The sequence below is a fragment of the Neofelis nebulosa genome, chromosome 8, assembly GCF_028018385.1.
Source record: "Neofelis nebulosa isolate mNeoNeb1 chromosome 8, mNeoNeb1.pri, whole genome shotgun sequence".
In the NCBI taxonomy this organism is placed as follows: Eukaryota; Metazoa; Chordata; class Mammalia; order Carnivora; family Felidae; genus Neofelis; species Neofelis nebulosa.
The window spans coordinates 97573916-97600937 of record NC_080789.1 but is presented as its reverse complement, the minus strand read 5'-3'; the positions used below and the strand labels follow the sequence as shown (position 1 = coordinate 97600937).

The window sequence follows — 27022 nt, the reverse complement described above, 5'->3', positions numbered from 1 at the left end:
GCTCTGATCAATGGCAAAAGTCTCAATAAATTTCAAAGGCTGTAGATTAGTTCATGGAAATGCAAGGAGAACAGGTATAAGAAGAAGTTTCATTGAAACTCTGAAGTCCGGGGGCGCCTGGGTGGCTCAGTCGGTTAAGCCTTCAACTTTGGCTCAGGTCATGATCTCACGGCCCGTGAGTTAAAGCCCCGCGTCGGGCTCTGTGCTGACGGCTGAGAGCCCGGAGCCTGCTTCAGATTCTGTGTCTATCTCTCTCTCTGACCCTTCCTCGCTTACACTCTATCTCTCTCTCTCTTTCAAAAATAAAACAGTGAAACTCTGAAGTCCAGAAACTTCAGTGGCAGGACTAAAACTGAAGAAAACTGGATTGGAAATTACAAGGGAAATATGGGTAATAAATAAGTTAATTTCTGAGTGAAAAGTCTCAGATCATTTAGGAATTGATAGAGAACAACTGAGGTTTAAATTCATCAAGGTACTTATAAGCTGTAGCTGGATTTTTAAATTTGTTTGAATCCATATGCTGTTATCTAACTCACTTGTTTCCAACAGTTAAAAGGTATTCATTCATATTATTATTTTAATAAGAGTTTTATAAATAAGAAAATATAGAAGTTTTTTTTGTTTGTTTTGTTTTGTTTTGTTTTGTTTGTTTGTTTTTTTAAGTAAGGCCTAGACGTGGGGCTTGAACTCACAACCCAAAGATCAAGAGTCAAATACCCTACCAACTGAGACAGCCAGGCACTCCTGAGTGTTCTCTTTTCTTTAACATAGGGTTTTTAACTTATCCTTCACAAGATACAATAGAAATAATATTGCTTTGAATAATTAGTGTAACTGGAATCAGTGCCTAAATGGAATCGTTAGAAGGAAATCATCAGAATCCATTCGATTGACTTTATATGCCCAAACTACATAAGGAATAGCAATGTGATCTAAATTTTTCTCTTCTAGAAAAGAGATGTTTCCTCTGTCATCCTGGATTATAAGTAAAAGAAAAGTACATTTTTTTAAATTTTTTTAACTTGTATTCATTTTTGAGGGAAAGAGAAAGAGTGTGAGTGGAGGAGGAACAGAGAGAGAGGGAGACACAGAATTTGAAGCAGGCTCCAGGCTCCAAGCTGTCAGCACAGAGCCCAATGCGAGGCTTGAACTCATGAACTGTGGGATCAAGACCTGAGCCAAAGTTGGCCACTTAACCAACTGAGCCATCCAGGCACCCCCCCCCCCCCAAATACGTTTTTAAACAATCATTGCAACTACATTCAATCTCTTTATTTTTCATCCTTTTTTCTCATGGCTATGAAAATGAGTCTCATCTTGCCTTAAAAGTCTCATCTTGCTGTGCCTCGGTGGCTCAATCGGTTAGCGTCCAACTTCAGCTCAGGTCATGTTCTCTCACTTTGTGAGTTCGAGCCCGCGTCTGGCTCTGTGCTGACAGCGCAGAGCCTGGAGCCTGCTTCAAGTTCTGTGTGTCCCTGTCTCTGCCCCTCTCCCCCCTCTTAAAAATAAATAAACATTAAAAAAAGTTTAAGAAGTGTGATCAGTCCCAAGGCTCCTGGGTGGCTCAATCGGTTAAGCCGGCTTCAGCTCAGGTTATAATCTCACACTTGTGAGTTTGAGCCCCTTGGGCTCTGCACCGATGCTGACAACTTGCTTGGGATTCTCTCTCTCTGCCCCTCCCCCACTCACACCGTCTCTCACTCAAAATAAATAAGCTTAAAAAAAAAAAAGTGTGATCAGTCCCAAATACTGATGAAGGAACAGAACCGAGTACAATACGAAATTGTCTCCTTCAGGCTGCTTTTTCTTTCACCCTGTATGAGCCCTGAGAAGCTAAATACTGAACTATCTGATGTATACTAAAATGGGAAGATGCAACACCTAGACTAAAAAGACTGAAAAACATCTCACGTCACCATTTCCCTGGCTGAAAACGATGGTTCTTCCAGGTCTCTGTTACACCAGGTCTCTGTGTCTCCTCCTCGGCAGAGACATCTGCACCAGTTAACAAGTGCTTCCAAACAAAGTGGCCAAATTATACCGGAGGCAATTCTAACAATTATCCTAGCTCAAGACATACAAATTTCCCAGAAAGCATTTACTCAGGTTTAGTAGAGTAGACGTACTTGCTCCTCTTTAGTATCAATCTTCACGAGACTAGACTGCAGATCCTGGCATGCCACCTTTCTCCTCTCCCAAGTTTCCTCTTCTTTTGAAAAGTGGTAACAGTTTTTCGACAACAGTACCATTTTCCTTGAAATGTGTCATTGTCTTCATTCCATAATCATGGGTTAGAAAACAATATTGTTAAAATGCCGATACTACCCAAAGCAATCTACATATTCAATGCAATCCCTATCAAAATAACACCAGCATTCTTCACAGAGAGAGAACAAACAATCCTAACACTTGTATGGAACCCAGAAAAACCCAGACTAGTCAAAGGAATATTTAAAAAGAAAACCAAAGCTGGAGGCATCATAATTCCAGACTTCATGCTGTATTACAAAGTTGTTTTCATCAAACAGTACGGTACTGACACAAAAACAGACACATAGATCAATGGAACAGAACAGAGAACCCAGAAATGGACCCACAAATGTATGACCAACTCATCTTGGACAAAGCAGGCATAGACACTACAGTGGAAAAAGACAGTCTCATCAGCAAATGGTGTTGGGAAAACTGGACAGCGACATGCAAATGAACCTGGACCACTTTTTGACACCATACATAAAAATGTACTCAAATGGATGAGATGCCTAAGGCAGGAAACCATCAAAATCCTCGAGGAGAAAACAGGCAACAACCTCTCGGACTTCGGCCATAGAAACTTCTTACTAGACATGTCTCCAGAAGCAAGGGAAATAGAAGCAAAAATGCACTATTGGGACCTCATCAAGGTAAAAAGATTCTACACAGTGAAGGAAAGCATCCACAAAACGAAAAGGCAACCGACAGAATGGGAGAAGATATTGGCAAATGACATATCAGATAAAGGGCTAGTATCCAAAGTCTATAAAGAACTTATCAAACTCAACACCCAAAAAACCAAATAATCCAGTGAAGAAATGGACAAAAGATATGAACACACACTTTTCCAAAGAAGACATCAGATGACTGACAGTCACATGAAAAGATGCTCCACATCACTCATCATCAGGGAAATACAAATCAAAACCACAATGAAATACCACCTCACACCTGTCAGAATGGCTAAAATGAGCAATTCAGGCAACAACAGATGTTGGCAATAATGTGGAAAAAGGGGAACCCTTTTGCACTGCTGGTGGGAATGCACACTGGGGCAGCCACTGGAGAACAGAATGGAGGTTCCTCAAAAAAATTAAAAATAGAACTACCCTATGACCCTATGCAGTTCTGCACTACTGCAACTGCACTACTAGGTGTTTATCCGAAGGACACAAAAATGCTGAAGGGGAACGTGCACCCAATGTTTATAGCAGCACTATCAACAATAGCCAAACTGTGGAAATGGACCAAATGTCCATCGATGAATGGATAAAGATGTAGTGTATATATATATACATAAATATATATATATGTATATATATACACACACACACATATATATAATGAAATATTAGCCATCAAAAAGAATTAAATCTTGCTATTTGCAGCAATGTGGATGGAACTAGAGTGTATTGTGCTAAGCAAAATAAGTCAATCAAAGACAAGTATCATATGATTTCACTCAATGTGGAATTTAAGAAACACAACAGATGAACATAGGGGGAGAGAAGAAAAATAAGATAAAAAACAGAGAGGGAGGCAAACCATAAGAGATATTTCAATGCAGAGAACAAACTGAGGGTCACTGGAGGGGTTTGGGTGGGGAGATGGGCTAAATTGGTGAATGGCATTAAGGAGGGCACTTAGGATGTGCACTGGGTGTTACATATGTACATGATGAATCACTAAATTCTGTTCCTGAAACCATTACTACACTGTATGTTAACTAGCTTGGATTTAAATAAAAGAAAAAAGAAAAAATAACCGAATGCGTCATGGTCTTTATCTTGAAACAAAAGCCGCATGATCCTCAACCACGAGACAACTTAGAGACCCTTCCTTTCCCTGTATTTCTTCCTTACTTCACACTGAATGATGAAAAAAAAATAGGTGGTTTTCCTGTATCCCAAAAGTCTGTTGGGAATAGCTTTTGGCCAAACTGTGGGGCCAGAGATCATGTCTCAGACCTCAGACCATTGCTCGGATTACACTGAGAAATCATGACTTCCCAACTACAGATACACTGCTCCAATACGAAGCAGTTCTCCCTTCAGAAGAAATCCACCAAAGTGAATATAAGAGAATGGTATTAATTCGAAGGGATCTATATTGGAGAAAATTCATCACAGGCATAAATCACTCAATCAAATCAAAATGACTTTGTGAAAGGCAACAGTTCAATTAGCTATAATAAAGAAAATGGATTTGATTTTTTAAAAAGGTCAGCAAAATTAAAGAGCCTAACTAAGTTCAATGTAAAGTTTTAAAGTTATATATCAAAATGGGATCATTTTGACATATGGGGGTCATTCCATGGAAAAAAAAATCTGTAAATTACTAGTGTAATTATTCAGTACATACCTGTACTGAATTGATTACAGTGAATTGAGTGATCTCCAACTTCTGCTAAGGAAGCATTTTTTTCTTCTGTTTTTTTCATATCTTGCCTGGTGGCACCAGAACACCTATGAAAAACTTCAATTCATATTATAAAATTAAGGTCTTGAATGCTTGTAATAGATCACTTTATTATAATCACTCTAATTCTAAATGGCATAGTGAATGTTGCTGATTAAATGAAAGTACAACCAGAGAAAATGTTAGGTTAAAATATGTTGAAGTGTCAATGGGGCACCTGGGTGGCTTAGTCGGTTAAGTGTCCAACTTTGGCTCAGGTCATGATCTCACGATCCATGCGTTCGAGCCCCGCATCGGGCTCTGTGCTGACAGCCCGAAGCCTTCTTTGGATCCTCTTGCCCCCCCCCTTCTGCCCACCCCCACTCTCCTGTGTTCTCTCTATCTCTCTCTCAAAAATAAAGACATTAAAAAAAAAAAAAAGAGAGAAAGAGAGAGATTAAGACCTCAAGAACCTAAATCCTACCATTTCTTGTGACTAACCAATTCCCTTGTCCTTTCCTTTTTGTCTATCCAAGGACACATGGTATAGAACTAATTTTGGCAGGACCTCTAAGAAGATTGCAACATGGTATTTATGCGCCTCTAAAAATAGTCAACTTCACTGGGGCTCCTGGCTGGCTCAGTCCATAGAGCAAGCCACTCTAGATCTCAGGGTCATGGGGGTTGGGTGTGGGGCCTCCTTGAAAAATAAAAACAAAAATTTTAAATATACAGAAATGGCCAATTTTGAAACACAAGTTTCTGCAACTCAAATGACAAAAAAATCACAAAACTGTACACATACAAACTAATGCTGACCAACGCTTACAGTTTTCTTCACCATTTCACCACTCAATATTAGTATAGTTACTGAGTCACACTCTTTTCTCAATTCAACAGCTATTTCAAGTATTTATACTTTGTCTAAATTATCTGGTGCACCTCCTTGCCCCTTCCTCTCAGAACATGGCCTCATCTGCTCCTTTGCATGGAAACAGTCACCAGCAAGGATACCTTCTCCTCACCTTCCTGCACCTCCTCCTACAGATACACAGGTATCTCTCACTCTACCCCAGAAAAAAATGTGCATTGCATTGAACAAGTATGAAACTCTCACCCCTGCTCTGGATTTCATCCCGTATCGAATCTTTGGTGATCTTGATCTCCTACTGTCATTTTCTCTCTTGAACCCTCCACAGTTTCCTTCTCATGGTTCCCTTCTCTTGCATATGATCATCTCAAGTCAGCTTTCCCACAAAGTTCCTGTCCTTTCTTTTTCATATTTTTTGTAACAGAGTTCTTTTCTTTACCGTCAGATTGGGTGTTAGCATAAGATTATTCACATTCCTCCATTCATGAGACACTTACCACATTGCTCTCAGAACTGGTTTTTCTTCCTTAGTTAGCAAGTTGTTACCTACCCCAAATTGTAGCCAGGACCTTAAGCATTACATTTATTTACTTTGGTAGTCATTTCATCTCATCTCCCTACTTCTCTCACATGCTGTAACTAATGCACATTTCAATTACTCCCTTCATACGTTTTACATACAGTATTATTCCTTCTTTATGTATTGATTCATTTTTAACTATTTCAGCTGATAAAAATGTATCAGGACATACACATATGTTTGTGCTCTTGCCTTTTTTTTCCATTTCATATGCTTTTGCTAAAATTCATGCATATTGTTGGATACCATTGTCGTTGTTTTGACTGTCACATAAATTCCATTGGTAAATCAATTGCAGAGATCTCATTTACTCTCCCATTAATGATCTTTTGAGTGGTTGTGAGATGTTCGATGTTGTGAATGGCACTGCTACAAACTGTTCTGTAGATGTTTATTTCTGTGTATGTGCAAGTATATCTGTTGGATATACACTTAGGGTGAGAATTACTGAATCATGTTGAGTTTTAGAAGATAGTACCAAACTGACAACGTGCTTGTATCAGGTTATACTCCCTTTAACAATGTTCGAGATCATATAGATCCACTTATTTACAAGGCTTGGTAAATGTTTCACTTAGTCATAATTGAAAAAATACTTTTCTGTATTCACTGTCTCTGCTTCCTAATGTGTGAATGAGTTTTAGCCGTTACAGTCAGGCTTTGACCATACCCACTATCCCACTGGAGCTACTCTAGAAAATATTTCGGCCTCTCTCTTGCCAAATTTAATAAGCTTACTTCTAGCCATTATAATACCTGATCCTCCTGTACTATTTGGAACCCTTGACTATCTTTACCTTCTCTCCATGATAGCATAATGTTTTGGACTCCCACCTACTTGTTTAACCAAGCATCATGGTTTTTCACTGTTTTTACTCATCTTTTACCTCCAGCTAAATGTTGATTTATCCTAAGATCCCCCGCCTCACCCTTGTTCTTCTAGCCTAATCTACTCTCCCTGGTTTCACAAGGTAGAGCATGGTCCAGCTTCTGCTTTCCTCTATGATATCTTCCAGTATCTTTCATCCAGGCATCTTCCTTGATCTCCAGACTTTTAATACCACCGTGTACGTGGTGATGGTCTGTGTCTGCTGTTAAACCCACTCTAACAGACACAGACCAATCTCATTCTTTCTGGTCATCTCCACTGATATATACAAGCACCTCACTCCTTACCATTATTAGCACACCTACGCAAACACCAAACCGTACTTAGTGTTCTTCTTGTGTTCTCTGTAATATTTAGTATTATTTAGTAATATTTAGTAATATGTAATTTTAGTAATTAAAATTTAGTAATATTTAATATTTGGAAGACATCCATCAAGGTGTGTAAGCCTCATGTCAAATGGTATCACTGATTCAATTGTCTCCTTCACGCACTCATATTCTAGCAATTCTTCTCATTGAAGATTTCTCATATATGGTGCCTATCCTTCATTACTTCTTCGTAACACTAATTCAGTCATTCTAACTAACCCTGATTCCTGAAACATCCTGTTATCTTCTCCCTCCACCTACTTGCCGATCTGTTGAGATTGACCTTTCCCAAATCCCTATCGCCTCATGGGACAGGAGTCAAGTTTTTCCCTCACATAAAACCTTTCAGTGGTTTCTTTTGTTTTTAGAACAGATCTAAAATTTCTTAAGATATTAAAATTATCAAAACGTGCATACCTAGGCAAACCTATTTACAGCTACTTCTTAATTCTCCTAAAACATCCGTTCTTTGATTCTTGTTTTCTATGCCTGGATAAGTAGTCTCTCTACCCCAAGCTTCCTGATTAAGTCCTACCTGTCCTTTACAGCATATCAATTATTATCTCCTGGAGGAAAGTTTTCTGGCCCTCAGCATGAAGTATTCTATTCAGCTGTTATCTTGAAGCCATTACCCCAGCCCTAATAATATTTTATTTTAAAAACTGCTTTGTTTACGGGCACCTGGATGGCTGTCAGTTGAGTGTCTGACTTCGGCTCAGGTCTTGATCTTAGGGTTCATGATTTCCAGCTGCTCATCAGGCTCCCTGCTGTCAGCACAGAGCCCACTTAGGATCTTCTGCCTTCTCTTTCTGCCCCCGACCCCAGCTCATGCTCTCTCTCTCTCTCTCTCAAAAATAAATAAAACATTAAAAATAAATAGGAGTGCCTCGGTGGCTCAGTTAAGCATATGACTTCTGCTCAGGTCACGATCTCACGGTTGATGAGTTTGAGCTCAGCACCGGGTTTTGCACTGGTGGTGAGGAGCCTGCTTGGGATTTTCTCTCTCCCCATCTCTCTCTGCCCCTCTCCCATTTGCGTGCTCCCTCTCGCTTTCAAATAAATAAATAAATAAATAAACCTCATCTTTAAAAAATATATAACTGTTTCATTTAAAAAAAAATCTTCCCCTTTAAACTGAGCTCATTAAGTGCTGACTTTTTAAAAGTCCTGTACCTTTAGTATCTATCATATAAAGGTCCTGACCCAGAAAGATCCTCGAAATTGTTGCTGAATTCATGAGCCAAAGGATTAAAAAATCAGGAAGAAGATATTTAAAAAGCATTGTATATAAATTTTTAACAATTGATATGAAAAATATAAAAAGTGATATAAAAATAAATCAACCTTATATTCCTCTGTGATTTAGGCAGTATTGCAGTATGATAAGGAGTGTACTACTCAAAGAAAGATTTTTCCAATTCTCTGGTCATATGGAAAACTTCCTCCTTCACAAAATATAAAGATGAATATATATGTAAACCTCACTGTACATTTCAGCAAAATTTTGTGCCATTACAGCCATGACATACACTATTTTGTGTGGTATAAAAGCTAAGTGATGGCAAAATAGCAAAATCATTGTCATCGATATAAACACCATCATGATTACTAACATTTCTATAGGACTCTATAGTTTACAAAGGCTCAGCAGAAGTTCAGTTATGGTATCTCATTTTTCACTCTAGCTCATTGTTCTCATAAAAAAAAAAAATGTGTGTGCCCGATACTCACGCATATATCTCAAGCCTGTGTTTGCCAGCAGGAGGAAAAAACATGTAACTCCCAGGGTTAATGCAACCTTACGCCATGGAAATTCTGTACAGATTCAGAAAGCAAAAACATACAGTAAGCATTGAGCTTAGGAAAGCCCTCAGAGTTGGAACAAAATGGAATTCATTCTGGAATTGGAAATGAATATCCCTTTTTACTGTGATTACAAATATCCTTGAATTTTACATTTACATATACCCCTTGATCTATGAAGAACTGGACAAATAACATCAAATATACAGAAACCCAATTATCATGATTTCACTTCTTACTTGAAATCATATTTTCACAAAATAAGAAAGCAAACAAAAAACTTTACCTCTCCTTTCATCCATTGAACATCTTTCGTCCATCTGTCTCCTTGAATAGGGTGATATCAGATTCGTGCACGTTGCTCTCTACTCGCTCATTTTTGAGGACTGGAGGCAAAGAACACAGTTCGAATCCTGTGCAAAGTGGCCTGAGGCATTAAAATGGCAATATTTCTCATTACGTAACAGGGACAGCTAAATGAATGATAAGCATGATCATCTGAAATAAACAGGTTAAAGCAAATATCTGGGAATATTAAGGAAAATTTTTTTTCATCTTTGTAATGCCTTACAACAGAGATTCTACACAATTAAATAATGGTCCATGACCATTTTGTGGGCATGTTATGTTAAGCATTCACTTCTTTCAAAATCATTGAATTCATGGCCAAAATTTAATAATTGATATATTCCATACTCACCTAAAACTCTAGGCTTATATCATCTTTTGAAAATTACGTTTGATCACTTAGTGCCTGTGTTATGCCAAAATGGCAATTATATTGACACCATGTAGAGTAAGCCCTTCTTACTAAGGACACACACACACCAATTTGACCAACACTGCACCTGCTACATTGCTTATGTCAGACCCCGCTCATTCATTCATATTATCCCTTGAACTTTAGAGTCAGTAGATCATGACTCCTTTTTAAAGTATGAGGAAAATATGAAAATCATGAGATTCAAGGAAAGGGAGTTTAGGAAGTAACATTAAATGAGGGAAGCATGACTTATAATTCTAACAGTGGTGATTGATTTCTTTTCTGTTTGTGGATGAGGAAAACTGAGCTTAAAGGAATATATATAGTATTCCCAATGTCAGACTGTAAATGATACTCTTTAGTTAAAATAAACTTATATTATAAATATATATAAATAAACATGCATAAAATATATTAAATGATAGTCTAGTTCAAGTAAATATATGTCAAAATATTATGTTATATTTAAAAGGGAAATATATACTCAGTTCAAGTATACATGTCATAAAAATAGCTTATTTATGTTTATCCAAAAATATGATCCTTCACCTACACTTGGCTTATAGAAATAATATTTTCACAAAAAATACATAATAATATCTCTCCCCTAGAAATAAAATACACAGTGATTAAAGAGGAGAAGATATTTTCCCCAAAAGAATATTTTTGGTAACTGTAGAAAGAATCAGATAACTGTTTTTCCTCAGTAGATATGGTTTTTGGTTTTTTAAAAGATCTTAATATTTCACCATTTAATTACATTATAGTGTCAGAAAACTTGAACAATCATCAAATAATGATAAAATGTATATACACACTGTCATTTGTTTTTCAATAAATATTCCCTCTACAAAAGTGCCAAATTATATATCTTGTCTTAAGGTCGTGTATTCCTAGCTAACCGGTTTTTGTTTAGTTGTATTTTAATTGACTGCCTGTATAACAAAATAATAAGAAACTAAATTGGAAATATAAAGCTGGATTTATTTTGCTAGAAAAATACTCCTATTGTCAAAGCATCAAACTTTTTTATTACACTTAACTGAAAGAAGAGAGAATTTAACCTTTGGATAGTTCATTGCTAACTGGTTAGGTAGCACCCATAGAGGTAACAGGGGAAAAATCACAGATTTATACTATCTAAAAAAGAATCACATACTCCTTAAAACACCTCAGGATTAAAAAATCATATTCTGCATCAGAAATATTCTGATCCACTCCTTTCCTCATTTGCAGAATAAAGTTAACATTCAATATGGATTAACATGGATCCAGGAGTCAGTTCTTGGGGCAACAATCCAAAGCCCTCCCAACTTTGTCCACAGCTTTCCCATAGCAAATGCTTCTTCATCCCTCTCTGCTGGACAATGTGACAGCACAGGCACGGGTCACCCAACCTCGCTGGCTGCAATACCTCATCGTACCTGGGATTTCACAGCCGGAAAAGAGCTTGGTCAGGATCACAGCTATGATGATGTGCTGGCTCTGGGGGCCTTTCACCTCTGCTTCGACTCCACAAGGTACTAGTTGACGTGCTTGACTGACTCTCAGAGAGACCTTGTCAGGAGAAAGATAGCCGATGGCCATGTGACATTAGATACTCCCCCGCATGGTTTCCACTGGCCTCAGGGTCTCCTTTACTCCTGCACTCTGTGTCAGACAGGAGTCCTAGAGACCTCAAATGCTGAAGTTTTCAGACATTCTGTGGATCGGTATAAACCTGAGCTTCAGCAGTTACCTTGAAGCATAAAAAAACAAAAAGGCATTCTCAAAATCTCATGAGGTTAGGAAATGCTTAACAATAAATGTAAAAATTTATAAAAATAGAAAGGGAAATATCCACATTCAACTTGACATGATTTTTTTTCCTTTTACAAAATGAAGGTAAATTACCAATTACTTTATTTTTACTATTTATATATATAAATAAATATTATAAATTGTGTATACATTTTGGACTCTGTTTTTAACAAACATCCTAAGGATAGCCATATTGCTTAATACATTATAGTAAATCTAAATACATAAAAATTGAGATAAATGATTTGAATATAGCACATACTTATTTGAATAATAGCACTACTTACTTGTTGTGTCCTTTTTAAACTGCCTGAAGAAACAGAGTCTTTACATAATAAAAATTAGGACAGAAAGAAAGAGACATGTTTAAAACACTAAATAGGTTTGACTGTGCTCCTTTTAAAGCATTAAAGTCAAATTCATCTATTCAACCTCTTGTAGCAAAAACTATCAACGCATTTTTAAAACTATATTATGTGTTTAATTCAGTGAGCAGCTCTATGCCCTTTTTAACCCTACAAGTAAGTGTTAGGCAGGAACAAAAGCAGGAACCATATGGTACGGTTTTTTCATATCAACCACATTGATCTGTCCATCTGAAGGGCCCCCAATGCTGTGAAGCTTCAAGCGTCTTCTTAGAAATGTGCAGTAATAACAATAAATCCACCTCGATGCCAGCCACACCAGGGGAAGTCTTTTCAAAAGCACTTCCTCCTGGTTGGAGCTCCCTTTTCCATCACTCCCAAAGCACAACTGCCTCATCCTCTTCTAAATACTGGTGGGAACACATGTGAAGTCTCTAGCTTTCTTTTTTCTTGTTTGCCTTTGGCTCACGCTGTTTCTTTTTAAGATCTAGCTCATTGCTTTCAGGAAGTAGGTTTCTGACAGGAATAGAGATAATGAAGAAAGCATTCTACAAATTTCCCATGCGACAGGGCTCTCTCTTAAAGGCAAACACGGTTTTCAAGCATGCCTATGGACTGTGATCTGCCAGGCCCCGGGGTGTAATTCCTCTACACGGCAGCCAGACATCTCTATCTATGCCTTATGTCAAATTCCCCAGTGCCAAACGACGTCGTTTAACAGAAATGTATTTCATTGTTTCTTTTGCTACCAACTATTATATACCTCACTGGTAAGGAATGATTAAGCCAGCACATGGACTTTGGACGTGTATTTTAGAGGGTGAAGAGTACGACCTCTAAACTCTCAGGGCAGCGCTGTCTTCCGGGTTGTGGGGTGATAAGACCCGCTGCAGTATATTCCCCTTGTGCTTCTGAAGCAGCAGCTGAGTGAAGTGACTGACTTTGGAAGTCCCATCCTCTTCAGCAGCATCTAGAATATCTTCAGTGCAAATGAAGAGTTTGGGCTTTATTAGGCAGTATTGACTAACATTTGTGTATATAAGGAACCAAGTGGAAAATGGACTCTAAAAGTTAGCATAGGTTGGGGGTGCCTGGGTGACTGACACATAAGCATCCAACTTCGGCTCACGGTCATGGACTCATGGTTTGTGGGTTCCGGCCCTGCCTCTGGCTCTGTGCTGTTAGCTCAGAGCCTGGAGCCTGCTTGGGATTCTGTGTCTCCCTCTCTCTCTGCTCCTCCGCCTCTCATGCTCTGTCTCTATCCCTCTCTCAAAAATAAATAAACATTAAAAAAAAAATTTTAAGGTTTAAGTTATCATAAGTTTATAGGAATGCATTGCCTGTTTTTTAATCTTTTTAAAAACTATATTATTTGTTTAATTCAGTAAGCCGCTCTATGCCCTATTTGACCCAGAAGTTAAGTGTTAGTCAGAAACAAAAGCAATTTTGTTTTGTTTTTTCATATCAACCACATTAATCTGTCCTTTTTAAAAGTTGTATAGATTACTTATCATTGTTTAATATTAACAGATCAGTTGATACATATGTATTTCTAAAAATTTGAGGCAAACAACCAATGAAAGCAATTATTATTTCTTTATTTTTTTCTTTGTTTCTTTGTTACTTTCTTTCCTTTTTTTTAAGTCTGTTTATGTATTTTGAGAGAGAGAGTACAAATGGGAAGGACAGAAGAGAAAGAGGTAGAGAGAGAGAGAATCTCAAGTGGGGCTCAAACTCTCAAACTGTGAGATCATGACCTGAGCCAAAGTCAGATGCTTAACCAACTGAGCCACCCAGATACCTCAGCAATTTTAGTTCTTAGGGCCTTAAATAAGATCCCAGATTTATCATAACTAAAATAGATAAAATAGGTTCTATAAAAGCTATCAAACTATATAGCTTTAATATTTTATCAACAATATTTACAATAAATAAAAATGTAAAGTATTATTGTCAGACTATGGGTGTATGACTATTTTTTAGGATTTACTTTTAATTTTTCTAACTATTTGAGGAATGAAGCTATCATTTAGCCAATTATAAGACATTATCCACAAAGATCTCTCTGTCCTTAAAACCTTCACACACTTTTGTAACCCAATAACAATGTATTTTTCGTGCTTTTTAAAATATTTCCTGTACCTCTTTTCTTCTTCATCATTTATCTATCCTGTAAGGTTCCAGTAAAATATTACTCATGTTCACTATTTTTACATTCACCAAGTCTCGCCTGTGTCAAAGAAAAGTAAAAACTCTAATGATAGGTGAAAAGAATGATAAGGTAGTAGAAACCAAGATTTAATACCAAGATGAGGGGTGCCTAGGTGGCTCAGTCGGTTAAGTAACCGACTTCAGCTCAGGTCATGATCTCAGTTTGTGAGTTCGAGCCCCGCGTCTGGCTCTGTGCTGACAGCTCAGAGCCTGGAGCCTGCTTTGGATTCTGTGTCTCCCTCTCTCTCTGCCTCTCCTCCACTCATGCTCTGTCTCTGTGTCTCTAAATAAATAAATAAATAAATGTTAAAAAAAATACCCAAGATGAAATCATAAATAAATACAATGAGAAAGAGAGATCTTCCTGATGACATAGTAGGACAGAACAAAGCAGAATAGTAGCAGGGTCTATAACTAAATTTCTGTGAACTTCATAATAAAGCAGGCAGACTGCATAAAATTTGGTGATAATATTCCAGAAGCAAAGGTCCATAGAAAATAAGTTTTCATTTTTATTTTTTATATTATTTTTCTTATATATTCTTTCCACTTCTTTGTTTTTATAATAAAAATGATAAAAGTTAAGTGAGTGTGAAGAAATTATGAGTCCAAAATTCTTGGTAATGTTACCAGGCGAGGAATAAGGACATGTGATTTATCTCGAAAACAAATAGCTTATGTGAACAGGAATGAAAATGATGAAGGGAGACAGTTTGCTTTATTTGTGATCCTTAGACTATTTCCACGTGTAATTTTTGTTCAATAACATACATTGGTACATTAAATCTCACATTATTTGGAGCATTTCTGTTACACTTTTGCCTTTAGTAGCTAAAGATTTAGGCCTTGATTTGCCGTCTCCAGTCACAACTTCTCTTGCATTCTTCTTACCTTAGTTTCAAAAAGGGTCATTAAAGCTCTTCATTAAAGACTTCAGCATTCACTAAATCTGTCAGCAGAAACAGAACTACCATAAAATAAGAGTTGTTTCCTCTCATGCTTTCCATTTTTCTTGTTTCCCCATTATATACCCTATCTCAAGCAGAAATTATGAAATAATATTCAGTTGAATTGTGTTTTTATAGAAATGTCAAGATAGACTCTCTTGTTTTCTAAGTCACCTATCTTTAATGCCATTTTGGTACAGGCAACAATGCAAAACAAACCTTTCTAAAATTTGAGTTGCCCAAAAGTGTGAAAGATACTGAGTTCATTATCACTTGAGATTTTAAACAGAAGTAAGATCGCCATAGTTTAAAATCTTGTGGAAGGAACATCCACACTAATGGTATTTTCCATTCATAATGTACAAAATTTTATTACATAGAATGGAAAACTCTCTTTGAACCTATTTTGTAAGAATAAGATAAATGGTTATAGTGTATATATATATATGGAAAATATATATATATGGAATATATATATAAATGGAATTTATATAAAAAGATAATATTAACTAGATCTGGCTGTCAAAGTAGGCTTAAAAGAGCTGTTGGTAAAATGGATCTTTGAGAAGATCAATAATATTGACAAACACTTAGCTAGACTGATATAAAAAAAAGAAAAGACACAAATTATCAAATCAAGAATGAAATTACCTCATTAATGATTCTACAATATTAAAAGATAAGAGAATATTATGAACCATTTGATACCAATAAATTTCACCAATTAAGTGAAATAGGCAAAAATCTTTAGAAGTCACAAACCACCAAAGGTCAATCAAAAAAAAGTAGATAAACTAAATAATCTCTATGTCTATTTAAAAATATGATATTCTACTTAAAAACTCTTACATACACTCACACACACACACACACACACATACACTCTAAGACTAGACAGATTCACCAGAGAATTCTACTAAACATTAAAAGAAGAAACATTACTAGTTCTACACAAAGTCTTCCAGAAAATTTTAAAATAAAGAAAACATTTCCCAATTCATTCTATGACTTAAGAATAATCAATAACCTCAGATGGGAGGTGGGAGCAGGGAGGATGAGTTATATAAGTGATGGGATTAAGGAAAGCACTTGTGATGAGCACAGGGTGATGTATGGAAATGTTGAGTCACTATTTTGTATACCTGAAACTAATACTATGCTGTGTGTTAACTAACTAGAATTTAAATTAAAAAAAACTTAAAAAAAAATCAGTAACCTGAAAAAAAAACCCACAGTAAAACACTATTAAAAAATAAAATGACATGGGGCGCCTGGGTGGCTCAGTCGGTTGAGCGTCCGACTTCGGCTCAGGTCATGATCTCACAGTTCTGAGTTCGAGCCCCGCGTCGAGCCTGCGTTGGGCTCTGTGTTGACAGCTCAGAGCCTGGAGCCTGCTTCACATTCTGTGTCTCCCTCTCTCTCTGCCCCCTCCCTGCTCATGCTCTGTCTCTCTCTGTCTCAAAAATAAATAAACATTAAAAAAAATAATAAAATAAAAATAAAATGACACTCCTTGTACCCAGTAGGATGCCTACTACACAAAATAATAAATGTTTGCAAGGAGGTGAAGAATTTGCATTTTTTGTGCACTACTGATGGAAATGTGTAATGGTGCAGCTATTTTATTATTTATGCAGGTCATAAATAACCTGACAGTCTCTGTGTCCCCAGAAGGAGACCCTAATATCCTGCAGTCACAAGACCGAGATTGCTGAAAACCAAATGCAGAATCTCATCCTGCTTCTAGTTGGTCACAAGGCAAATTGAACCCTCCACCTCATGAGATATCTAGTGTTAAAGTGAGGGCATTGATTAGAAGAGAATGAGATCCTGTGGGTTGGAATGGAGTGGAGTGGAAACATACAGGAAGAACCCTATGAAGCTGAAGACACTGAACACAGAAATCCTGATGAAGCGTCCCCTCTCCAGGAGAAGTGTCCTCTCTGATCCCGCGGTAGTACCTTCTCCACTTTCACTGATAACAGCTTGTCCATCCCTGTCTGAGAGGATCAACCCTGTGCTACCTCAGTATAATATAATGGCCTACCCTGAAGCAGTAGCCATGCAAGACAAGATTGATTCCCCTCAGGACACATCCCCAAAACCCCCCTTTGCTTCCACATCTATAACTATACTCGTCCCAGTGGGCCCTTCAAGGTGTAATTAAGACAAGAAAGCCTGTACTCCAAAAGAATACCTGAGTATTTATATGCACACAAATGTGTATACACAGAAATCCGGAAAACGTATGTGAGAATGGATATTAAGATTGTGGAACAATGGTGGAAGGAATATAAGGTTGGATGAGGCGGATTACAAACCTTCTTCAACTCATAATGGGGGTATGTTCTGATAAACCCATTGTAAGTTGAAAATATCTCAAGTCCGAAATGCATTTAATACACCTAACCTCCCCCAAATCCTTTTACCTAGCCTAATTTAAAAATGCTTAGAACTTTTCATTAGCCTACACTTGGGCAAAATCATCTAACACAAAACCTGTTTTATATAAATGCTGGCTATTTCATGTAATGTGATGACCCTGCACTGAAAGTGAAAAACAGAGTAGTTTTATGGGTACAGAAGATTTCTCTAAGTATATTGGTTGTTTACCCTTGTGATTGTGTGGCTCACTGGGACCTATAGCTCACTGCCACTGCCTGGCATCTTGAGAGATTATCATGTCACAAAACATTAGCTCAGAAAAAGATCAAAGTTCAAAATTTAAAGTATGGTTTCTACTGAATATGCATTGTTTTTGCACCATTGCAGAGTGGAAAAATCAAAAGTCAAGTTTTCTGAGTTAGGGACCATCTGCATAATGATAGGAGCTCACAAAGAATATCACAATTAAGTGACATTCTTCACTTAATGTTACTGATCAGGGAGTTAGGAGTAATGCTAACAATTTGATTAGTTGGTTGGCTGAAGCATGAGCCAAAATGTGGCCCATAGTGAGAAGATTAGACATGCTACACCTGCCTTGATTTAATGTAGAGGAAGAGATTCAAAGGCCTATGGAAATTGGAATGTTAGAGTGGATTTGTCATTGAAGACATACTCAAACACACAGACAGGGTAGAAAAGACACACCTTTTACCACTACTTTGAGAAACAAATTTATGAGATGAGCCCAAGCATTCTTGCAGACCTCTGTGATAACTGTTCTCTGTAGGCCAGACCTTACAATGGGCACTATAGACATTGAATTGTGAAACCTAGAAGCAATGAAAGTAATTGGATCCCAAGGTGCAAGGGACAAGTGGTGGCCATCAGTGGCCAAATGCAAGGTGGGTGCAGTTCCCATAATTGAGAGCAGAGTCAAAGCAGCAGTCAGAATAATCTGGCTTGTGCAGATCTATGGCATTGGCTGGTAGAGGTAGGGTGTTCCTAGAAGTGAAATAGAGGGGAAGCCTAAAACATTCTTACTTGATTTGTATAAATAGAAAAGCTCTAGGTCAAGTGAACAAGTGTGTAACCTGAATAATAAAAACAGACACTTATAGCTGCTCAATCAATTCCCAGATTTGAGCCAGTTTATAGACCCAAGTCCCTGAATAAAGAAGAGACCAAATCCTCTTGAGGAATTACCCTGGAACACCACCTTGTAGGAGGGAAACTGCATTGAAGAAAAGAAAATAATCACACCTTTTGGGAACTACTGGACATTGGTTCTGAACTGACACTTAAATTCTAGAAGAACCCAAATATCATGATGGTCCAGAAGTCAGACTAGGGCCTTTATAGAGGTCATGTGATCAGTTTTAGCTAAGGTTTGTCTCAATGTGAGCCCAGAAGGCCCCTCAACCCATCAGCTTCAGAATGTATGATTGGAATAGATACACTCATCAGTAGAATTGCCATATTGGTTCCTTGAACTATACAGTGAGGGGTACTATGGTGGGAAAGACCAAGTGAAAACCACTAAAACTACCTCTACCTAAGAAAATAGTAAAACAAAAACAGTACTACATCCCCGGAAGAATTGCAAAGGTTAACACCACCATCAAGGACTTGAAGGATACAGAGGTGATGATTCCCACCACATCCTCATTCAACTTGCTTACTTGGCCTGTGCAAAAGATGGGTGGATCTTGGAGACTGGAAAGAATTATTGTACATTTAATTGGGTGGTAACTACAATTGTAAATACTGTACCAGATACTATTTCATCACTTGAGCAATGGCCCTCTTTTCTAAATACCACCGGTTCTTTAACTGTTGATTACATCTAACATAGGTTTTGTGTGTGTGGATTCATTAGGATTTTCCATATATAAGACCATGTAATCAACAAATAGAGACATTAGTACTTCTTTTCCAATTCTGATGTTATTTCTTTTTCTTGCCTGATTGATCTGGCTAGGGCTACCAGTATTCTGTTGAATAAGGAGTGGTGAAAGTGGACACTCTTGTCTTCTTTCTGATCTTAGAGGAAAAACTCTCAATCTTTTATCTTGAGATGCTGGTGGCTAGTGCTTGTAAATATATGGTCTTGATTATGTTCCAATATGTTCCTTCTGTATCCAGTATGCTGTGAGTTTTTACTGTAAAAGAATGTTGTATGTTATTAAATGCTTTTTTTGCATCTTTATGATGATCATGTGATTTTTACCTTTCACCGTATTCATGTGATGAACACGTTTATTGACTTGTGTATGTTGGCTCATCCTTACATCTTGGATATAACTCACATTTGATCGTGGGATATAATCTTTTTAGGTGCTATTGAATTTGCTTTGCTAATATTTTGTGGAGAATTTTCCCATCTGTATTTGTCATGGATATTGACCTGTAGTTTTCCTTTCTTGTGGGATCTTTATGTGGCTTTGGTAATGGGGTTATGCTGGCCTTGTAAAATTAGCTTCAGAGTGTTTCTTCCTCTTTGTTTTTTTGGAAGAGTTGAGGATAGACATTAATTCTTTAAATCTTTGACATAATTCACCAATGAAATCACCTGGTCCTGGACTTTTCTTCATTTTGATCACTGATTCGATTTCCTTACATGTTATTGGTCTGTTCAAATTTCTTTTTCTTTATAGTTCAATCTTGGTAGGTTTTATATTTCGAAAAATGTGTCCATTTCTCTAGGTCATTCAGTTTGTTGGCATGTACTTGTTCATAGTATTCTCATGTCCATTGTATTTCTGTGACATCATTTGCAATGTCTCCATTTTTATTTTTAATATTTCTATTGGGTTCTCTCTTTCATGGTTGGTCTAACTAAAGGTTTGTCAGTTTTATCTCTTTTCAAAGAACCAACTTTTAATTTTGTTAATTTTTCTATTGTTTACCTGTTCTCTATTTCATTTGTTTCTGCTCTAATCTTTATTATTTCCTTCCTTCTGCTAACTTTGACTTATTTTTTATTCCTTTTCTAGTTCCTTGAGGTCTAAAGGCAGGTTGTTTATTTGGGAACTATCTTTTTTCTTGATCTATGCTTTCATCACTATGAACCTCCCTCTTACAAGTGCTTTTGCTGTATCATATAAGTTTCAGGATTTTGTATTTCCATTTTTGTTTGTATTATACATTTTTTAGTTCCTTTTTGATTTTGTGTTCCGTTGATTGTTCAGCAGTGTGATATTTGATTTCTACATATCTTTCCTTATTGATTTTCCAGTTAACCTCCTGTTTTTGGTTTGCACTTTTTTACCATGGTTGTCAGAAGATAATTGGTATGATCTTAAGCTTTTTCAAATTTCCTAAGCACTGTTTGTGGCCTACCATATGATCTATCCTAGAAATTTTTCTATGTGCATTTGAGAGAAATGTGTATCATGATGTTGGATGGAATGCTTTGTATATATTTATTAGGTCCATTTGGTCTATGATATTGTCAAATCTAGTTTCCTTTTTTTTATAGTTTATTTATTTATTTTGAGAGAGAGACAATGGGGAGGGGCAGAGAGAGAGAATCCCAAGCAAGCTCCACACTGTCAGCACAGAGCCTGATACAAGACTCGAACTCACAAACCGTGAGATCATGACCCGAGCCAAAATCAGGAGTTGGTCACTTAACCAACTGAGCCACCTGGGCACCCCTTTATTGATTCTCTTCAGAGATGACCTATCAATTGTTAACAGTGGGGCATTAAGGAATCCAATTTTAATTGTATTGCTGATTATTTACCCTTTTAGTTCTGTTAGTATTTGCATTATATAGTTATGTGTTCTAATATTGAGTGCACAAATATATACAACTGTATCATCTTGATGGGTTGGCCCATTTCTCATTATATGATCTTCTTTATCTGTTTTGGCCATTCTTAACTTAAAGTCTATTTAGTTTGATAAACATATGTCTACTTTTCGGGTTTTTAGTTCCAATATGCTTGAAATAAACTTTTTCATCCTTTTACTCAGTGTATGTGTATCTTTAAACCTAAAGTGAGTCTCTTGTAGACAGCATATTGTTGGAAATTGTTTTTCATCCACTCACTCAAGCTATGTCTTTTGATGGGAGAATTCCACCCACTTACATTTGTAGCAATTATTCATAGGGAAGGGCTTACTGTTGCCATTTGTTCACTGTTTTCTGACTATTTTGTAGGTCCTTAGTTACTAGATTATCTTACTGTCTCATTTGTGATTTGATAACTTTGTAGAGTGATATGCTTTGACTTTTTTATCATAATCTTTTGCGTATCTACTAAAGGTTTTCCCTTTGTAATTACCACTATGCTTAGATAAAATTTATTTATAACATCCTACTTTAGGCTGATAACAACTTAATTTCAACAGCATACAGAAAATTTGAACTTTTATTTTTCCCCACCCATCACATTTTAGGTTACTGATGTTACAGCTTTTATCCATTTAAAAATTATTAGAGTTATGGTTATTTTTAATACGTTTGTTTTTTAACTTCAACCTAGAGTCATAAGTGAATTATGAATTACCATTACTAGCTTTTTAGAAAACTGACTTTGATGATACAGTCATTACCAGTGAGTTTTACACATACATTCATATGCCTTTGGGATACTAATTAGCATCTTTTTATTTCCCTTGGAAGATGGCTTTTAGCATTTCATGTAAGGCAGAGCTAGGCTTTAATCTTCTCTTTGTCCAAGACTGTCTTTACCTCTCCTCAATTTCTGTAAGACGACTTTGCCATGCATAGTATTCTTGGTGGACTGAGGGGTTTTGTTCAATATTTTGAATCTATCATCCCGCTCTTTCCTGGCCTGTAATGTTTCTGTTGAGAAATCTGCCTATAGTCTTATTGGGGGAAGGGGTGTTCTTTGCGATGTGTTGGTTTTTCTTGCTTCTTTCAAAATTCTCTCTTTATCTTTGACTTTTGACAATTTAATTACAATGTGTCTTGGTGTAGCCTTTTTCAGGTTCAACTTATTTGGGGTTTTTGGTCATCCTAAATATGGATATCCCCCATATATAGATGTGGGGAATAAGTTTAGGAATTCCCTGAGCTTGCACCAATGGGTTAACAGGCATAAAGAATTAGAAGGCCACAGGATGTACACACCCAAGTTTGGATAAACAAGATTAGGTAAATAAGATTAGGTAAATGGGGCAAAGACCCCCAGTATAGGACAAAGGTGTAGGAATAGGGGAATCTCAGGATGAAAATATCCAAGATGAGGTAAACAAGATTGGGTATTTGGGGTGGAAATGCCCCCCCCCCCCAACTTAGTACAATAGCAGAAAGCTGCTTTCACAGGAAGGAAGAACCAAATGAGGTAAAAAGGTAAATAGGGCTATAGACTGAAGCAGGGTGAAGTTGCCCAGAGCAGAGCTGATTAGCAAAAGAAAGGTGCCTTGTTGACCCTGAGGCAGCATGCTCTGTCTTTCTTGTCCCCTAGACCAGTTTAGGTAAACAGAGGTGGTGCCTCACGTCCGCTGTAAACAACCTTCTGCCCGGTTCCAGGATTTTGTTCTGTATTGACCCAAACCCCTAACACCGTATATCTTCAAAACCCCCTTTCCCTCATGCCCATGAGTTAACATTCATGATTTCATCATCTCTTTGTGCACATCATCACATTTGTAAGCCTTCTGATCCTAATAAAAACAGAACAAGGACCCTTACTCAGGGCTCTTATCTCCTCCTGGACATTAGCCTCTCTCTCATTTGTAATCCCATGTGTCTCTTTCTTGCTGGACAAGGACTCCAGACCCAGAGTCTATGACATATATAGATCTTCTGTCTATATATATCTATAGATCTAACTATCTATAGATATCTTCTATCTATCTATCTATCTATATCTTCTTTATCCGCTTATTAGTTGATGGTTTGGAATCTCTGTAATTTGACTATTGTTGATAATGCTGCTTTAAACATTAGGGTGCATGTTTCCTTCAAGTCAGTATTTTTGTATCTTATGGGTAAATACCTACTAGTGCAATTGCTGGGTCATAGAGTAGTTCTATTTTTAACTTTTTGAGGAACCTCCATACTATTCTCCACAATGGCTGTACTAGTTTGCATTCCCACCAATAGTGTAAAAGGGTTCCCCTTTCTCTGCATCATCACCAACATCTGTTGTGTCCTATGTGGTTCATTTTAGCCATTCAGACAGTCGTGAGGTGGTATCTCATTGCAGTTTTGGTTTATATTTCCCTGATATAAGTGATGTTGAGCATCTTTTCATGTGTCTATTAGCTATTTGGATATCTTTGGGAAAATGTCTGTTCATGTTTTCTGCCCATTTCTTAACTGGATTATTTATTTCTTGGTGTTGAGTTTGATAAATTTTTTATAGATTTTCGATACAAACCCCTTATCAGATAAGTCATTTACGATTATCTTCTCCCATTCCATGGGCTGCCTTTTAGTTTTATTGGTTGTTTCCTTCACTGTGAGAAAGATTTTCACCTTGATGAAGTCCCAATAGTTCCTTTTGCTTTTATTGCCCTTGTATCTGGAAATGTATGTAGTAAGAAGTTGCTGTGGCTAAAGTCAGAGAGGTTGCTTCCTGTTTTCTCCTCTAGGATTTTGATGGCTTCCTGTCTAACATTTAGTTCTTTTATCCATTTTTGAATTTATTTTTATGTATGGTATAACAAAGTGGTCCAGGTTCATTGTTCTGCATATCACTGTCCAGTTTTCCCAACACCATCTGCTGAAGACTGTTTTCCATTGCATATTCTTTCTGGTTTTGTTGAAGATGAGTTTACCGTATAGTCATGGGTCTATTTCTGGGTTTTCTTTCTGTCCAGTTTGTCTATGTGACTGTTTTTGTGCCAGTACCATACTATCTTGATGACTACAGATTTGTAATGTAGCTTGAAGTCTAGAATTGTGCTACCTCCAGCTTTACTGTTTTATTTTGTTTTTCAGGATTGCTTTGGCTATTGAGTGTCTTTTGTGGTTCCATACAGAGTTTAGGATGGTTTGTTCTAGCTCTGTGAAAAATGCTAGTGGTATTTTGATAGGGATTGCATTAGATGTGTAGATTCCTTTGGGTAGGATAGACATTTTAACTATATTTGTTATTTAAATCTATGAACATGGAATGTTTTTCCATTTCTTTGTGGCATGTTCACTTCATCCATAAGTGTTTTATATTTTTCAAAGAACAGAATTTTACTTCTTTGATTAGGTTTATTCCTAGGTATCTTATGGTTTGGGTACAATTGTAAATGGGATCAACTCCTTGATTTCTTTTTCTGCTGTTTCATTATTGGTGTGTAGAAATGTAACATCTTTCTGTATGTTGATTTTATATTTACAACTTTGCTGAGCTCATATTTCAGTTACAGCAATTTTTTTGGTTGAGTCTTTTGGGTTTTCTACATAGAGTATCATGTCTGCAAATAGTGAAAGCTTAACTTCTTCCTTGTCAATTTTTTTGTCTTTTATTTCTTTTTGTCATCTGATTGCTGAGGCTAGGACTTCCAGTACTATGTTAAGTAACAATGATGAGAGTGGACATCCCTGTCTTATTCCTGACCTTAGAGGAAAAGCTCTCAGTTTTTCTGCAGTGAGGATAATATTAGCTGTGGGTCTTTCATATATGGACTTTTGAAACTGAGGTATGTTCCCTCTATCCTTACTTTATTGAGGGTTTTTATCAAGAATAGATGCTGTATTTTGTCAAATACTTATTCTGCATCTATTCAGAAAATCATACGTTCTTATCCTTTCTTTTATTAATGTAGCGTATCACATTGTTTGATTTGTGGATATTGAACCAGCCCTGTAGCACATGAATAAATCTCATTTTATCATGGTGAATAATTCTTTCAATGTACTGTTGGATTCAATTTACTACTATCTCATTGACAATTTTTGCATCCATGTTCATTGGGGATATTTGCCTGTAATTCTCCTTTTTAGTGTACTCTGGCTTGTTTTGGAATCAAAGTAATGCTAGCCTCAGAATGAGTTTGGAAGTTCTCCTCCCATTTCTATTTTTTGGAACATTTTGAGAATATGTATTAACTATTTGAATGTTTGGTAGAATTCCCCTGGGAAGCCATCTGGCCCTGGACTTTTGTTGGAAGATTTTGACCACTGATTCAATTTCTTTGCTAGTTATGGATCAGATCAAATTTTCTATTTCTTCCTATTTTAGTTTTGGTAGTTTATATGTTTCTAGGAACTTACCCATTTCTTCCAGATAGCCCAATTTGTTGACATATAATTTTTCTTAATATTCTCTTATAATTGTTTGTATTTCTGCAGTATTGGTTATGATCTATCCTCTTTTATTACTGGTTTTATTTATTTTTGTTCTCTCTCTCTCTCTCTCTCTTTTTTATGTCTGGCTAGGAATTTATCAATTTTATTAATTCTTTCAAAGAACCAGTTTTTAATTTCATTGATATACTGGGTTTTTGGTTTGTTTCTATATCATATATTTCCCTTCAAATATTTATTATTTCCCTTCCTCTGCTGGCTTTGGGTTTTATTGGCTGGTTTTTTTTTTGTTGTTTGTTTGTTTATTTGTTTGTTTAGTTCTTTTAGGTATAAGGTTAGGTTAGTATTTGAGACTTTTCTTGCTTGTTATTGTAGACCTGTATTACTATATAGTTTCCTCTTAGAATCACTTTTGCTGCATCCCAAAGTCTTGGACTATCATGTTTTCATTTTCGTTTGCTTCCATGTATTTTTTTAAATTTCTTCTTTAATTTCCAGGTTAATTCATGCATTCTTTAGTAGAATGTTCTTTAACCTCCAGGTAGTTGTGGTCTTTCCAAATTTTTTCTTGTGGTTAACTTCAGGTTTCATAGCATTGTGGTCAGAAAATACGAACGATATGATCTCAGTCTTTTTGTACTTGTTGAGGGCTGATTTGTAACCCAGTATGTGATCTATTTTGGAGACTGTTCCCTGTGCACTTGAAAATAATGTATATTCTCCTGATTTAGGTTCAAATGTTCTGAATATATTTGTTAAGTCTATCTGGTCCAGTGTGTCATTCAAAATCATTGTTTTCTTGTTGACTTTCTGCTTAGATGGTCTGTCCATTGTCGTAATGGGGTTTTAAAGTCTTTTACTAATATTCTATTGTTATCAATGAATTTCTTTATGTTTGTTTTTAATTGATTTATATGTTTGGGTTCTTTCAAGTTGGGGGCATAAATATTTACATTTGTTATGTCTTCTTGTTAGATAGACCTCTTTAGTATGATATAATGCTTTTCTTCATTTCTTGTTACACTCTTTGGGTTAAAATCTAGTTTGTTTGATAGAGGTATGGCTTGTCTTTCTTTTGACCTCTGTTAGAGTGATATATGGTTCTCCATCACTTCACTTTCAATCTGCTGGTGTCTTTAGGTCTAAAATGAGTGTCTTGT

General features: G+C 36.6%; 1 protein-coding gene across 1 annotated transcript in view; it reads right to left on the bottom strand.

Moving 5' to 3' along the window:
* Positions 1-11656, bottom strand: part of LOC131483883 (T-cell surface glycoprotein YE1/48-like) — a 58844-nt gene extending 47188 nt beyond the window's left edge. Inside the window, exons 1-3 of the mRNA XM_058682250.1 lie at positions 11355-11656; positions 9454-9594; positions 9096-9179 (exon numbers count right to left, since the gene is read on the bottom strand). Of these exons, the coding sequence (XP_058538233.1) occupies positions 9096-9179; positions 9454-9487 (118 nt within the window). The 5' untranslated portion in view covers positions 9488-9594; positions 11355-11656. The remainder of the gene's footprint in view (positions 1-9095; positions 9180-9453; positions 9595-11354) is intronic.
* Positions 11657-27022: the final 15366 nt, after the last annotated feature.